The 16,812-nt window shown below is 54.1% G+C and overlaps 1 protein-coding gene across 3 annotated transcripts in view; it reads left to right on the top strand.

Annotated features, from left to right (window-relative positions):
* EFR3B (EFR3 homolog B) overlaps window positions 1–16,812 on the top strand; it is a 71,416-nt gene that overhangs the window by 3,233 nt on the left and 51,371 nt on the right. For 2 of the 3 annotated variants that reach the window (XM_064146606.1, XM_064146605.1), the window contains exons 1-2: window positions 10,972–11,238; window positions 16,143–16,219. In XM_064146606.1, coding sequence (XP_064002676.1) covers window positions 11,145–11,238; window positions 16,143–16,219 — 171 coding nt within the window. In that variant the 5' untranslated portion in view covers window positions 10,972–11,144. Of the gene's footprint in view, window positions 1–10,971; window positions 11,239–16,142; window positions 16,220–16,812 lie in introns of those variants that run through there. The other variant, XM_064146607.1, reaches the window with a different exon arrangement.

The following is a 16,812-nucleotide window of genomic DNA, read 5'->3' as shown; positions in this document are numbered from 1 at the left end:
TGCCCTGGTGCCTGGGACTGGTGGTGTGGGGCTGTGGTGGTGTTCATGAACATGGAGCAGGGCTACTGGTGATCTGCCTCTGTTCTCAGCCTGGGTGCAGATTGCTTTTGCAGTCAGCAGTGAACACCATGGAAGCATTTTGGCCAAAAAAAGACCTTTAAGTTCATTGAGTCCATTGGTTAAGCCAGCAGTGCAGGTCACTACTCACCCACGTCCCTCAGCACCACAGCTAGATGGCTTTTCAATCCCTCCAGGGATGATGGCACCACCACTGCTCTGGGCAGCACGGTCCAGGCTTTGACAACCCTTCTGGGGAAGAAATTGTTCCTCATGTCCAGCCTAAACCTTCCCTGGTGCAACTTGAGGCTGTTTCTTATCCAGGGAGAGGAGGCCACCTTGCTCCAGCCTATTTCAGGAAGCTGCAGAAAGGCAGAAGGTCTCCCCTGAGCCTCCTTTATTCCAGGCTGATCAAACCCATTTCTCTCAGCTGGGCTGGGCATCTAGAGGGGGACACACTACAGTTTTATGAGCTTAGCTTTCATGTTGACATCACTGTCACCAGTGAGAGCTTGCTGTCCTGAGCTAGGCTTGAGGATTAGCTGCTCCACAGGAGATTTCACCATCAGTCTTTGTCTGGTAGAGAGCACAGGAGGCTGTGTGCTAGCCTGGGCTGCAGGAGGAGCCCAGTGCTTTGTGTGCCCAGCTGCCAGCAGCCTCCTGCCTTGCTGCTGTCTGCAGGAGGCTGGGCTTGTAACTCCCAAATACGTGCAAAAAGCAATGAAAACCACTCTGGGAGCTGGGCTGTGGGACGAGCACAGGGTTGGAGTGGGAAGCACACCTTGAGTACCTAGTCCAGTCCTCACTGCAGCAGGCAGGCACATCTGTGTCCAGTTCTGGGCTCTTCAAGAGAGATGTTGAGGTGCTGGAAGGTGTCCAGAGAAGGGAAATGAAGCTGGTGAGGGGCCTGGAGGAGAGGCTGAGGGAGCTGGGGGTGTGCAGCCTGCAGAAGAGGAGGCTCAGGGCTGACCTCATTGCTGTATACAGATACCTGAAGGGAGGCTGTAGCCAGGTGGGGTTGGTCTCTTCTGCCAGGCAAGCAGCAAGAGAAGAAGGGGACAGAGTGTCAAGTTGTGGCAGGGGAGGTCTAGGGTGGATGTTAGGAGGAAGTTGTTGTCAGAGAGAGTGATTGGCATTGGAATGGGCTGCCCAGGGAGGTGGTGGAGTCACTGTCCCTGGAGGTGTTGAAGCCAAGCCTGGCTGAGGCACTTAGTGCCATGGTCTGGTTGCTTGGGCAGGGCTGGGTGCTAGGTTGGACTGGCTGAGCTTGGAGCTCTCTTCCAACCTGCCTGATTCTATAATTCTATGACTCTACGATAAGCAAGGGAGCCGTGGAGACAGGAGAGGCTCCCTATTTCCCTGGAAGGTTCCCAGTGTGAGTCCCCCCCATGCCTTTAGGGAGGCAGTGAGTGCTGGAGCTTGAGGAGCCTTACCCCCAGCGAGGACCTCGCCGCAGTGTGTTTCCTCCACGCTCCTTGGCTTTGCTCTCTGGTCAGCCAGCAGGACCTGTCTCCTCCCATGCCAACCGAGCTGGAAAGAGGAAGGTTCTCTTTTTTTTTTCTTTAATGTATATTATTTTCATTTTCCATTTGCTTCAGCAGCAGCTGGAGCAGGGGAAATGAGTTCTTTCCTGGGCTGCCCAGAGAAGAGGCGGTGTCAGCACCAGCAAGGTCCCTGCGAGCCGTCTGGGGCTGCCAGGGTACCACTGAGTCACAGCCAGCAGCTGATGGGCTTTGTGCTAAGTAAACAGCACTCGGTGGGACTGGATGGCTCAGCAGGGGAATGGGGAATGCAATGAAGCTCTTTTTTCTTCCCCCCCCCCCTTTTTTTTCCCCCTTTATTTCCTCTTTTTTTTTTTTTTTCCCTTTCCCTCTCTCTCTTCTGTGCTTTTAAACTAAATGAGCTGCAAATTAATTGGGCTCTGGTAGAGGCAAAGGGGCTATTTGCGTGGTGCTGGCAGTGCTGGGGGCTTCCCTCAGCCTGCCAGCCGTGGCTCTTGTGCAGGTTTGTGTTAAATCGTTGAATCGAACGCTGGAGTGGGTGGGTGGGGACCTTTAAAGGTCATCTAGTTCAAACACCACCCCCTCCCCTCTGCAGTGAGCAGGGACATCTTCAACTAGAACAGGTTGCTCAGAGCACTGCCTTAACCTGCTCTGGAGTGTTTCCCTCTCCAGCTTTTTTCTTGGCCCCTGTAAGTACTTAAAGGTCTCCACGGAGCCTTCTCTCCTCCAGGCTGAACAACCCCAGCTCTCTCAGCCTGTTCTCACAGCCCAGGGGTTCCAGTCCTCAAATCATTCTTGTGACCTCCTCTTTATCGTCTGCAACAGGTCTGTGTCTTTCCTGTGCTGAGGACCCCAGAGCTGGACCCAGCACCACAGGTGTGATCTCACCAGAGAGGAGCAGAGGGGCATAGAGTCATAGAATCAGTCAGGGTTGGAAGGCACCACAAGGATCATCGAGCTCCAACCCCCCTGCCATGCCCAGGGACACCCTACCCTAGAGCAGGCTGCACACAGCCTCACACAGCCTGGCCTCAAACACCTCCAGCCATGGGGCCTCAACCACCTCCCTGGGCAACCCACTCCAGCCTCTCACCACTCTCCTGCTCAACAACTTCCTCCTCACCTCCACTCTCAAGCTCCCCACCTCCACCTTTGCTCCATTCCCCCCAGTCCTGCCACTCCCTGACAGCCTCAAAAGTCCCTCCCCAGCTTTTTTTAGCCCCCTTCAGATCCTGGAAGGCCACAAGAAGGTCACCTGGGAGCCTCCTCTCCTCCAGACTGCACAGCCCCAACTCTTTCAGTCTGTTCTCACAGCAGAGCTGCTGCAGCCCTCTGAGCATCCTCCTGGCCCTGCTCTGGACACTCTCCATCATCTCCACATCTCTCTTGGAATAGAGGCTCCAGTCTTGTCACTACCTGATAGCCTAAAAAGTCCCTGCCCAGCTCTTTTGTAGGCCTCCTTCAGATAGTGAAAGGCCACAATAAGGTCACCAGTCCCTTCAGCTGACCTGCTGGCCATGCTGCTTTGGTTGCCCTCAATGGCTATGGCCAAGACCAGAGCTTTTTTCCTGGTGCATTTCCAGACAGGATTGTTGTGTCTGGGCAGGATTTGATCTGTGCAGTAAATGAGAGGGTTTGGAGGGGACCTCTGCAGGTCATCTAGACCAGCTGCCCTGCCAGAGCAGAAGTTCTTCACAGAGAGAGTGATTGGCATTGGAATGGGCTGCCCAGGGAGGTGGTGGAGTTGCCATCCCTGGAGGCATTGAAGCAAAGCATGGATGAGGCACTTAGTGCCATGGTCTAGGGCTGGGTGCTAGGTTGGAGTGGATGATCTTGGAGGTCTCTTCCAACCTGGTTGCCTCTCTGATTCTATGACTCTAAATTCACCTAGAGCAGGAGATACCTCCACAATTTGTTAAGTTTGGGTGCAGTGGACGTTGCTGAAAATGGGAACTCCTCTGCCTGGAGCAAATGCTAGAGGAGGATTGTGCCAGTCCAGTAGCTGGCATTGGTCACCTCTAACCTCATTAAGCCTGATCACTTAAGGGCTCTGCTAATCACTTGCACAAGCAATAATTTCAGAAGAAGATGCACTTCCAGAGGTGTTGAACCCTTTGCAGCACTGTGGCTGCTGTTGCAGGTCTCCCTGCCCTGGGGACTGATGTTGCTCCCCCTCCTCTGGAGCTGCAAACAACCTAGAAAGGCTGGAGAGAGTATGAGGCTGGTCCCATCATGGTTCTGTCTCTGTAAATGAGGATGTCCAGTCAGATTTTCTGCCAAAAGCAGAGTCTCTCTGTGACCTTTGTTGCAGCATATGTGAGGAAATAGGAAACCACAGAGCTGTGTGTGGTCAGCACCTCACCAAGGTTCTCGTTGTGTTTTGTGTTGAAGGTGCAGAACACAGTGGGGGGGAGGTGGCATGTTGGGGGGTTTCTCTAAAGTCCTTTCAAACTCATAAGCCCTCTCATGTCCTTGGTCATAAAATGAACCTGGCTCTTAATTAAGCAGGTTTTGGAGGCTGGATGGAGTCTTCCTCAATCAGAGCTTCCCTAGTTAAGTGATCTGGCCACAGCACCCAGTGAATGTCTGGAGCAGCAACACTGAGGTGAGAGTTTGAGTAGAGCACAAACCTTCTGAAGTGTGTCTGAGGGAGCTGGGCTTGTTCAGCCTGGAGAAAAGGAGGGTCAGGGGAGAGCTCAGCCTAGATGTGAGGAGGAAGTTGTTGAGCAGGAGAGTGGTGAGAGGCTGGACTGGGTTGCCCAGGGAGGTGGTTGAGGCCCCATGGCTGGAGGTGTTTGAGGCCAGGCTGTGTGAGGCTGTGTGCAGCCTGCTCTAGGGTAGGGTGTCCCTGGGCATGGCAGGGGGGTTGGAACTGGCTGCTCCTTGTGGTCCCTTCCAACCCTGACTGACTCTATAGTTCTATGTCCAGGGTGGGATTCAGACATGGTGCCTGCATGGCTTTAGCCTCAAGCATCTGGGAGGTCTCTGCACAGGTGTGGAGCAATTTCACCCTTAATATCTCCCTTGCTATCTGCCCCAGCATCTTCTGTATCTTCCCTGGTGTGCCCTGGCTGCGTTGGTGGAAGTGAGACGAGCAGCACATGGAGGAGTGCCAGGGGGAAGCTGCGAGTTTAATTGCTGAGCTAAAGGGCTTTGTGCCTATGGCTCCAGGAGAGCATTTCTCTCTCCGGCGTGCTCCTGTCCATCCCACTCAGCGACAGGAGAAATCCATCCTGGCAGCAGCAGCCTTGGCTCACCAGTTCCCCAGCATCTCTGCTCTCCCTTTGCTGTCAGTGCCTCGATATTTTGCTGTCCCTTTGTGCCGATGTCAGGAGATGCAGCTCCCTGCGAGCAGTGCTGGCTTGCACTGTCCTTGGAGGTTTGGGTCCTGCAATGTCCTCAGAAGCATCTCTGCTCACAGATGAGCTGCCAGGTTTTAGAACAACTCCTTTGCAGATGCTGACTCTTACTGAGGGACACTTGGATGAGCAGTGATTAAGGAGCAGGGAAGGGAGCAAGCTGTGGCTGTGCAGCAGAAAGGTCAGGAACTATTAATTAGCATCAGGACGTTACTCTGAATTACAGAGCTGCCAGGACAAGCTGGATTTGGCTACCTCCCCAGTTCTTCTCCCCCTGGAGGTGATAGAGGTCTAATGGAATCATAAATGGTTGGAAAAGACTTGGAGATCACTGACTATTTACAAGGTCTGGTAATGATGGGACAAGGGGTTTAAACTGGAAGAGAGGAGATTTAAACTAGATGTTAGGAGAGGGTTCTTTACAGTGAGGGTGGTGAGACACTGGCACAGGTTGCCCAGGGAGGCTGTGGATGCTCCCTGCCTGGAGGTGTCCAAGGCCAGGCTGGATGAGGCCTTGAGTGACCTGTTCTAGTGGGAGGTGTCCCTGCCTATGGCAGGGGGTTGGAACTGGCTGAGCTTTGGGGTTCTTTCCAACCTAAACCATTCTATAAGTCCAACCATTGTCTAGCTCTGCCAGCCCTGAGGCTGAGCCAAGTCCCTCAGCTCTACAACTGTGTGGCATTTAAACACCTCCAGGGCTGGTGACCCAACCACTGCCCTGGGAAGGCCATTCCAGTGTTTGATAATCCTTTTGGTGAAGCAGTTTCTTCTCATATCCAACCTAAACCTTCCCTGATGAGGCCATTTTCTCTCATCCTATCATTTGTTAGTAGGTAGAAGAGAATGACATCCACCTCAGTCCAGCCTTCTTTCAGCAAGTTGTAGACAGCAGAAAGGTCTCCTCTGACCCTCCTTTTGTCCAGAAGTAACACCCCCAGTTCACTCAGCTGCTCCTCAGATTGGTTCTCCAGACCTTTCATCAGCTTTGTTTCCTCTTCTCTGGACACACAGCAGCCCCTCAGTGTCCTTCTTCTAGTGAGGGCCCCAAAACTGAAGCCAGTGTTTGAGATGTGGCCTCCCCAGTGCTGAGTACAGGAGGACAATCACTTATCATAGAATCAACCAGGTTGGAAGAGGCCTCCAAGCTCAGCCAGTCCAACCTAGCACCCAGCCCTGGCCAATCAACCAGACCATGGCACTAAGTGCCTCAGCCAGGCTTGGCTTCAACACCTCCAGGCACACAGACTCCACCACCTCCCTGGGCAGCCCATTCCAATGCCAATCACTCTCTCTGACAACAACTTCCTAACAACATCCAGCCTAGACCTCCCCTGACACAACTTGACACTCTGTCCCCTTCTTCTCTTGCTGCTTGCCTGGCAGAAGAGCCCAACCCCACCTGGCTACAGCCTCCCTTCAGGGAGTTGCAGAGAGCAATGAGCTCTGCCCTGAGCCTCCTCTTCTGCAGGCTGCACACCTCCAGCTCCCTCAGCCTCTCCTCACAGGGCTGTGTTCCAGGCCCCTCACCAGCTTTGTTGCCCTTCTCTGGACACCTTCCAGCACTTCAACATCTCTCTTGAATTGAGGAGCCCAGAAACTTCCCTCATCCAACCAGGATTCCTTTTGCCTTCTTGGCCAACTGGGCACGCTCTGGCTCATCTTCAGTTAACTGCCAAGCAACACCCTCGGGTCTTTCTCTGCTGAACATCTTTCCAGCCACAATGCAACAACCCAATGACCTCCTCTTCATGGCTGCTCTTTTTCCAACTGCTGTTCTTTGCACTGAGCTGCTCAATCCAGCTCCTCTCCCAGTTTGGGGGCTGCTGTTGCATCCCCCTGCCAGGGCATTTTGCTATCCTCATTCCATTCCCAGCTCAGCACACTCGAGGAGGGCATTGGGCTGCAGTTTTAATCAGTGCCCAGTGCCTTGGACTCTCTTAGAAATGATTAGAGAGAGACTTAGTGGCTTGCTTTACAGCTCTGCCTGCCCATGGGGTCATGCTGATTTACATGGAGATGTGCCCTGGCTCTGGAGAGGTACAACTGGGAGCTGGCTCATGCAGAAACTGCATTTTTAGTGTAGGTTTTCCTGTGTGTTAAATCAGTGTCTGAAGTTGAGGAGCACCTGAGCAAGCCTTTCCCTCAGAAGAGCTCACAACCATGCTTAGGCCTGCAGGCTTTCTCGTGGGAATAGCTGCTGGGGAGGAGGGGCTCCATGAGCTGTGCACTAGTGCTGGAGTCTGTCCCTTCTCTCTGCCAACATCACTTGTTTCTTGCCTTCCCTAGTAGATTTTTTTCCCCTTTCCCATGGGCTGGGGCTCTTCACTTCATCCCATCATTGCCAGGGAGCTCCAGGCCAGTCAGTCTCACCTCTGTGCCCAGTAAGATCATGGAGCAGATCCTCCTGGGGGCACTACTGAGACAGGAGAAGAGTGAAGAGGTGATTGGGTGCAACCAGCATGGCTTCACCAAGGGCAAATCCTGCCTGACAGACCTGGTGGCCTTCTATGGACAGGCCATAACATGAACAGGTGAGGGGTGAGCAACTGATGTCATTTACCTGGGCCTGAGCAAGGCCTCTGACACTGTCCCACACCACATCCTGGGCTCCAGGCTGGTGGCACATGGGTTTGATGGGTGCTGCATGAGATGGACACAGAACTGGCTTGGTGGCTGCACCCAAAGAGTGGCTGCCAATGGCTCCATGGCCAAGTGGAGGCCAGGGGCAAGCAGAGTCCCTCAGGGGTCAGTCCTGGCACCAGTCTTGTTCAGCATCTCTGTGGGTGCCATGGACAGAGGCACTGAGTGCAGCCTCAGCAAGTTTGCTGCCCACACCAAGCTGTGTGGTGCAGCAGCCAGGCTGGAGGGCAGGGATCCATCCAGAGGCACCTGGGCAGGCTGCAGAGGTGGGCACAAGCCAAGCTCAGGAGGTTCAGCAAGACCAAGTGCAAGGTCCTGCAGCTGGGTGGAGGCAATGCCAAGCAGAAATGCAGGCTGGGCAGTGAGTGGCTGGAGAGCAGCCCTGAGGAGAGGGACTTGGGGGTGCTGGTGGAGGAGAAGCTCAACAGGAGCCAGCAGTGTGCACTTGCAGCCCAGAAAGCCAAGCAGAGCCTGGGCTGCAGCAGCAGAAGTGTGGCCAGCAGGGCCAGGGAGGTGATTCTCCCCCTCTGCTGTGCTCTGCTGAGACCCCACCTGGAGTACTGCATCCAGTTCTGGAGCCTCTATTCCAAGAGGGCTGTGGAGATGCTGGAGAGTGTCCAGAGCAGGGCCAGGAGGATGCTGAGAGGGCTGCAGCAGCTCTGCTGTGAGCACAGACTGAAGGAGTTGGGGCTGTGCAGTCTGGAGGAGAGGAGGCTCCCAGGTGACCTTCTTGTGGCCTTCCAGGATCTGAAGGGGGCTACAAAAAAGCTGGGGAGGGACTCTCAGGGAGTGGCAGGACTGGGGGGAATGGAGCAAAGGTGGAGGTGGGGAGCTTGAGAGTGGAGGTGAGGAGGAAGTTGTTGAGCAGGAGAGTGGTGAGAGGCTGGACTGGGTTGCCCAGGGAGGTGGTTGAGGCCCCATGGCTGGAGGTGTTTGAGGCCAGGCTGTGTGAGGCTGTGTGCAGCCTGCTCTAGGGTAGGGTGTCCCTGGGCATGGCAGGGGGGTTGGAACTGGCTGCTCCTCGTGGTCCCTTCCAACCCTGACTGACTCTATGATTCTCTACCCACCCCAGGGTGGATGGAAAATAGGACTAACGTGTCTTGGGGCCAAGCTGAGTACTGCTCAGTGACATTTGCAGTGTGGAAGGGAGCAGGGAGGTTTCACCCTTTTCCCCAGGCAGGCTTTGCCTGCTGGGTGCCAGAGACCTGAGGAGGTCAGAGGATGGGTGTGCAGGAGACTCACATTGGCAGTATGAAAGTGATTTTGCTAAGCAGATTAGGGAAAGGTCTCTGGATTGTTTTGGGGCTTGGGGAAAGAGCTACCACAAGCCCTGCCTTTGGGCTTTTTCATTTGGGGTTAGCAGAACGACCTTCAGAAAATATTAAGTTTAATGAGGGATTTTTGGGCATGATTTAATTTAGATTTGCTTGCAATCAGCTGGAGTGGCCTTGTGAAATAAATTCCATGCCTCAGATTGGATGGCTGTAAGGTCTTCCAGCTGTCCTGATTGCCAGGATGCCACTGCAATGGGGGAAGAGGGGATTAAGGAGGCTCAAGGTCAGAGCTCTGGTGGGAGAGTGTGTGGTCGTTCTGGGACGAGGGCTGAGCCTGTGTCCTGTCCTTGATCCCAAACAACTCCACTTACAGCTGGTACCAGTGACCCCAGCCCCTGGAAGCTCATGCGATGAGTTTATCCCAGAGCCTCAGGGCTCATGACTCTGTCAGAGCAGCTAAGTGGGGGTTATGCTACCCAGCTGCAGTCGATGAGACTGAAAGGTTGTAATTATCCCCAATTAGATTGACTTTCTCAGAGCAGAGCTATCAAAGCAAAAGGCCTTTCTGGCTTGCTTTGCCCCCCACCCTAGCGACAGCACAGCTGTGACCTGCCACAGCCTGAAGAGCTCGGTAAATGCTGCCAGGGTGCCCCAGGCAGGTGTGGAAGTAAGGGACACGTGAGTCATGGGTGGAATCATGGAAAGGTTTAGGTTGGAAAAGGCCTTTAAGATCATTGAGCCCAACTGGCAGGTCCAGCACTAAACCATGTCCTGGGGAACAAACCAAACCCTGCCCTGAGATGAGGCTGCACCCGCCCCATGAGATGCATCCCCATGGGCTTCTGGCCAGTTTTGCTGGTCTTCAGATGAGTTAACCTTCACATCCAGGTCCCATCCAGGGTGTCCTGTCCAGTCATTGAATTGCTTTGGTTGAAGCAGACCTCTAGGATCTTTGAGTCCAGCTGTTAACCGTCACAGCCAGGTCACCACTAATGCACCGTGGCTCCACGTCTTTTAGCTCCCTCCAGGGATGGGGACTCCACCACTTCTCTGGGCAGCCTGCTTCAGGGCTTGACAACCTTTTTGGGGAATGAATTGTTCCTTACATCCAGCTGAAGCCTCCACTGGCACATCCCAAGGCCTTTTCCTCTTGTCCTGTTGCTTGGGAGAGCAACCCCTGAGCCACTGTGGGAGGCAATGCTGAGTGCTGTGTCCAGTTCTCGCCCCTCAATTCAAGAGAGATGTTGAGATGCTGGAAGGTGTCCAGAGAAGGGCAATGAAGCTGATGAAGGGCCTGGAGCACAGCCCTGTGAGGAGAGGCTGAGGGAGCTGGGGGTGTGCAGCCTGCAGAAGAGGAGGCTCAGGACAGAGCTCATTGCTGTCTGCAACTCCCTGAAGGGAGGCTGTAGCCAGGTGGGGTTGGGCTCTGCTGCCAGGCAAGCAGCAAGAGAAGAAGAGGACAGAGTGTCAAGTTGTGTTGGGGAGGTCTAGGCTGGATGTTGTTAGGAAGTTGTTGTCAGAGAGAGTGATTGGCATTGGAATGGGCTGCCCAGGGAGGTGGTGGAGTGGCTGTGCCTGGAGGTGTTGAAGCCAAGCCTGGCTGGGGCACTTAGTGCCATGGTCTGGTTGGCTGGATAGAGCTGGGTGCTAGGTTGGCCTGGCTGAGCTTGGAGGTCTCTTCCAACCTGCTTGATTCTATGATTCTATGATTATGATTCCTTGGCTTCCCCACCTTATTCCCTCCACAGGGAGAGGCTCAAGTGGCATTTCTCCATGCTTTCCTTTACCTCACCCTTAAGAAGATCCAAACCCTGCCAGGCTGCCAGCAGGATGCACTGTGCAGGTCCCTGCTGCTCTGTCTGTCACATCTCTGGATGCTGTTCTGGGGCCAGCTCTGACCTGCTGAGCCTCCCCCCCACCTCGTTAGCCCTGCCCTCAGAGAAGCGATAATGCATCTCCTGCTTACGGAACGCGAGAGCTTGGAGCTCAAAGGGGCCTTGTAAACCCCCCCCAGCCCGCAGGGCTCTCCGAAATGCCCAGCTCGCCCCGGCCACCCCCGCGTCCCCGTTCAGAGCGAAGGCAGCGCCGCTCGCAGCTGCCGTCGGAGCCGCCTGGGTGACTCAGCAGCAGCAGCAGCAGCAGCAGCAGCAGCAGGAGCCGCGCCGAAAGCTGCCTTATTTATTTAAGCGGCTGCTCCCGCTCGGCTGAGCATCTCCTGCAGCGATGCTGCCGCTGAGCCGGCCCCGGCTGCTGCTCGGCGAGGAGGAGAGCGGTACCCGGCAGCCCGAGCCCCCCGGTTCGCTCTGGACGCGATGGCTTTGACTGCCTGGGCTCTGGGCCCCACGCTGCGGCTCTGTGCCACCGGCTCGGCTTGCTCCGTGGAGATGCTGCACGTGGCTGGAGCAGGTACCTGCGCCCCGCCGGGCTCTGCCCTGGGCTGCTGGCTTGCATCCCAGGGGATGGGGAAGCTGCTTCAGCCTGCTGGCAGTCTGGGATGGGGCTCCTGTGGTTTTTGTCCATGTGGGGTGGATGCCTTGCCAGGGAGGTGGTGGAGTCGCTGTGCCTGGAGGTTTTCAGGGGAGACACTGAGGTGCTGGAGTGGGTCCAAAGCAGAGTAACAAAGCTGGTGAAGAGTCTGAAGCATAAACCTGGAGAAGAGGAGGCTCAGGGCTGACCTCATTGCTGTCTACAGCTACCTGAAAGGAGGCTGTAGCCAGGTGGGGTTGGGCTCTTCTGCCAGGCAAGCAGCAAGGGAAGAAGGGGACAGAGTGTCAAGTTGTGCCAGGATAGGTCTAGGCTGGATGTTAGGAGGAAGTTGTTGTCAGAGAGAGTGATTGGCATTGGAATGGGCTGCCCAGGGAGGTGGTGGAGTGGCTGTGCCTGGAGGTGTTGAAGCCAAGCCTGGCTGAGGCACTTAGTGCCATGGTCTGGTTGCTTGGCCAGGGCTGGGTGCTAGGTTGGAGTGGCTGAGCTTGGAGGTCTCTTCCAACCTGCTTGATTCTATGATTCTCTCTGCAGGGACATTGTAGAGAGGCTGCTGCTGGTCTCTTCTCACAGGTAATTGAAGACAGAACAAGGGGGAATGGCCTCAAGCTGAGCCTGGATAGGGTTGGACTGGATGATCTTGGAGGTCTCTTCCAACCTGGTTGATTCTATGATTCTATGGTCTGGTTGATTGGGCAGGGCTGGGTGCTAGGTTGGGCTGGCTGAGCTTGGAGGTCTCTCCCAACCTGGTCGATTTCTATGATTCTATGCTGCTGGTCAGTGCCATGCTCTCAGGATGGGGGCTTGTGGCCTAAGGTTTGTGGGGTCAGTGTGGTGAATGCTAAAGGCAAATGAGTGACTGGGAGAAGGAATATCTGTCTGAGACCTTTGTTGGGCAATCTGGCTTGTCTGGGGAGCAGGGTGTCCCTAGTCCCAGGGGTAGGGTTTGGTGCTGGGAGGATCTGGGGAGTCCTGTACAGACCAACCTTAGGGTTGATTTCAGCCCTGGTGTCAGGACCATGCTTGGCTTTGTTGCTCTCTGGAGAGCTCTTGGGCTGGGGGAAGTAAAACAAGAGGAGATCTTCCTCTTTCCTCAAGCTCTGTGTCATTTTTACTCTGCTTAAGAAAGGGTTTATGGTCTCCCTCTCTGTGTATGTCCAGGGTGGGCACAACCAAGAGCAGGAAGGGAGTTAAGGAAGGAAAAACTGGGTTTGGGGCAGGAAAGTTTCTCTTGGTTTCATGCAAGCAGAGTAAGAGAGACTCTTTCAGTGCCCTGCTACAGGGAGCTCAGCCCTCTTGCTAGAAATCAGAGTCTCACTTGAAGGCAGTGCTCTGTAGGAGGGTCTGTCCTGCTGGTCTGGGGTGGGATCCTTCCTGTTGGTAGCTTAGTCTGGCTTTGGACTGAGTAGCATTCCTGCTTTCCCTCTGTGTACCTGTGGGAATGATGAGACACCCTCCTCCTGGGAGCTTCTTTGGGTCCTCATCTGTCTCCTGCTGCTGCATTCTTTAGGTGTGGCCTTTAGAACCTCCTAGTTCTGAAAGAAGAGGTCGAGTTAGGTGAGGAGGAAGGCACTGGACTTAATTACACTGTTGTTATTGATGGGATCTGTGCTGTGTCTGCTCTTCATCTTCATTCATCAGAATGAGTGGTGGACTGGGAGCGCTGCTGGACTCTTTGCTCCTTACCAGGGATAGGAACGTGCACTAGTCCTGAAAATACTCCTGGGGTCTCATGTGTGGAAGCAAGATGACTACTGAGGAAGTGGCAGGAGGTGGCAGGAACCTGGCTTCTTGCCTAAAGGGACTGCTTGCAGGGAAAATCACAGTCATAGAATCAGTCAGGGTTGGAAGGGACCACAAGGAGCAGCCAGTTCCAAGCCCCCTGCCATGGCCAGGGACACACTACCCTAGAGCAGGCTGCACACAGCCTCACACAGCCTGGCCTCAAACACCTCCAGCCATGGGGCCTCAACCACCTCCCTGGGCAACCCAGTCCAGCCTCTCACCACTCTCATGCTCAACAACTTCCTCCTCACCTCCACTCTCCATCTCCCCACCTCCAGCTTTGCTCCATTCCTCCCAGTCCTGTCACTCCCTGAGAGTCCCTCCCCAGCTTTTTTGTAGCCCCCTTCAGATGCTGGAAGGCCACAAGCAGGTAGTATTTTGTGAGCAGAGCTCCTAGCCCGTGCTGAAACACTGGCAGAGATGTATGGCCCAACACACAGCCAAAGGGAATGTGTAGAGAGGATTCAGGAGCTCATCAGACACTCATCTGTATGAATGGCAAATGAGGATTTATTAAGAGACCAGATTAAAGGTGCTTTGGAAAAGAAGCACAATCAATTTGAAGGTGGCTGAAAAGGGAGGAGGGAGAGCAGCAGATCCTAGGCTTGGAAGTAAAATATTGGATGCTGGGAGGGTAGCAGCAATAGTGTGGGCAGCAGGACTAGGGCAGGCATCAGCTTCCTGTATTTGATGTTGGTGAGGCTGCGCCTTGAAACCTGGGTTCAGTTTGAGCCCTTCGCTGTGAGAAGGACACTGAAGTGCTGAAGCATGTCCAGAGAAGTGCAACAAAGCTGCTGAAGGGTCTAGTCCTCAAATGTGAGGAGCAGCTGAGAGAACTGAGGTTGTTCACCCTGCAGAAAAGGAAGCTTATTGCAGACCGCCTCACCCTCCACAACTCACTGAAAGGAGGTGGGAATGAGGTGGGGCTGAGTCTCATCTCTTAAGGAGCAATCAATATGAGGAGAGGAAATGATCTCACATTGTTCCAGGGGAGGTTTAGAACCACAGAATCAACCAGGTTGGAAAAGACCTCCAAGATCAGCCAGTCCAACCTATCACCCAGCCCTATCCAATCTTCCTACCCTATTTTCCTCATCTCCAGTCTCAATCTGTGCTCCTCAAGCTTCAATCCCTTCCCTCTCATCAGCCTCTTAGGTTTAGGTTGGACATTAGGAACGATTTCTTTCCTGAAAGGATTACTGAGACCTGGACCAGGCTGCCCAGTGCAGTAGTGGAGTCCCCATCCCTAGAGGAACATAGAAGATGTGGTGCTGAGGGACATGGTTTAATGGTGACCTTTCAGTGCTGGGATACTCTTGGACTTGATGATCTTAAGGTCCTCTTCCAACCAAAGCAATTCTATGATTCTAGGGTGAGGGACATGGTTTAATGGTGACCTTTCAGTGCTGGGATACTCTTGGACTTGATGATCTTAAGGTCCTCCTCCAACCAAAGCAATTCTATGATTCTAGGGTGAGGGACATGGTTTAATGGTGACCTTTCAGTGATGGGATACACTTGGACTTGACGATCTTAAGGTCCTCTTCCAACCAAAGCAATTGTCTGATTCTAGGGTGAGGGACATGGTTTAATGGTGACCTTTCAGTGCTGGGATGCACTTGGACTTGATGATCTTAAGGTCCTCTTCCAACCAAAGCAATTGTCTGATTCTAGGGTGAGGGACATGGTTTAATGGTGACCTTTCAGTGCTGGGATGCACTTGGACTTGATGATCTTAAGGTCCCCTTCCAACCAAAGCAATTGTCTGATTCTAAGGTGTGGAGGAGTTTACAAGGGGGGTATTAGAGGTGGAAGGAACTCTGCTGGGAGCTCTGGACCCCAAAGTGGGGGCAGATGGCTGCGGGCTGCCTCCCCAGCAGGAGCAAGAGAGCTTGCTTGGGAAGCGAGTGAGCACAGCGCAGGAAGCTGGCAGTGCCAGCGCCAGGAGCTGGCACGGGCTGGCATCAGCTCATGCATTCTGACGGAGCAGTCGCTGGCTCCCACCGGCCCAGCCTTTGTCCCCTCAACTTCTGCTGCTTGCCAGTCGTTGCCAAAAGGCGTCCTTGAATTACTCACGCTTCCCTGGGCTCACAAAGACCAGCACTTTGGGCTGTCTTCTCCGTGGGGCACAGCATCCCAGTAACCCCAGGCTCCTGGGAAAAATGCATTGTGCTGGAGAGGAAGGATCCTGGCATGGAAAGCCCTTGGAGCAGTGCTGGGGAGAGTAATGTGTCCAGAAATCCTTTTCCCCCACACCCTCCTTAAAATAAACTCTGCAGATATTGATCAGTGGTAAGGAGGCAGGACAGAGCTGGAACAGCTTTGTGCAGGAGGATGTGTGACAGTGGAGTGGCCTACAGATGCTGAACTCAGTGGTGCTTCAGCTATCAGGGCTGACCTCATTGCTGTCTACAACTACCTGAAGGGAGGCTGTAGCCAGGTGGGGGTTGGGCTCTTCTGCCAGGCAAGCAGCAAGAGAAGAAGGGGACAGAGTGTCAAGTTGTGGCAGGGGAGGTCTAGGCTGGATGTTGTTAGGAAGTTGTTGTCAGAGAGAGTGATTGGCATTGGAATGGGCTGCCCAGGGAGGTGGTGGAGTCGCTGTGCCTGGAGGTGTTGAAGCCAAGCCTGGCTGAGGCACTTAGTGCCATGGTCTGGTTGTTTGGGCAGGGCTGGGTGCTAGGTTGGAGTGGCTGAGCTTGGAGGTCTCTTCCAACCTGCTTGGTTCTGTGATTGATTCTCCCTTCAGCTAGTTGTAGACAGCAATGAGGTCAGCCCTGAGCCTCCTCTTCTCCAGGCTGCACAACCCCAGCATCAGATGATGTTGGTCACCAGCCAGTTCCCTGCCTCACAGCTGCAGTTTTCTTCTCTTGTTTTTTGTCTGCAGAACTCCAGGATGTCGTCAGCTTGGTGCTCTGTCCTCTTCCCAGGCTTTCCCAAGGAATCCAAGGATGCATTTTCCACCAAGGACACTTCCATGCAGTGGGTTGCCCAGGAGCTGAGGATTTGCTCCCTGCTGACCGACTCTGTCTCCTCTCTTCCAGGTGTGTGTGGCTGCTGTGGTGCCCTGCGGCCTCGTTACAAGAGACTTGTTGACAACATCTTCCCTGAGGACCCAGAGGTAAATGAGGCTCTGTAGCTCCCATGCTTCACACATCAAAGCTCTGTTGCTTGGGTTGTGGTGTAACCTGCCCAGGAGCAGCTTCTGGGAGGCAGGTGATGCTCTGATTCCCTGAGATGGTGCCTGGAGGGTTGGATTTTCCCTGAAAGCCTGGTTTTCCTCAGAAATGGAATTATACAATGGGTTAGGTGGGAAAGGACCTTTAGAGTTCATCCTTTTCCAGGGGAAAAGGTGTTGGGGTCATTGACAGCTGGCTGAGGTTGAACCAGCAGTGTGCCCAGGTGGCCAGCACCTTGGCTTGGATCAGCAATAGTATGCCCAGAAGGACTGGGGCAGGAGTCATCTCCCTTTGCTGGGCATCTTAAATCCTGCATTCAATTTTGAGCTTATCACTTCACAAAGGACACTGAGGAGCTGGAGCCTGCCCAAATGAGGGCAATGAAACTGCTGAAAGGTCTGGAGAAGAGCTCTTTTGAGGAGTGGTTGAGGGAACTGAGGGGTTGTTTAGTCCTGAAAAAAGGAGGCTCAGGGGAGACCTTCTGGCTCTCTACAACTCCCTAAAAGGGGGTTTGGAGGAGGGTGGGTGTGGTAAG

Source organism: Pogoniulus pusillus, chromosome 7 (assembly GCF_015220805.1).
Source record: "Pogoniulus pusillus isolate bPogPus1 chromosome 7, bPogPus1.pri, whole genome shotgun sequence".
Classification (NCBI taxonomy): domain Eukaryota; kingdom Metazoa; phylum Chordata; class Aves; order Piciformes; family Lybiidae; genus Pogoniulus; species Pogoniulus pusillus.
This window is presented reverse-complemented; position numbering and strand designations above follow the sequence as displayed.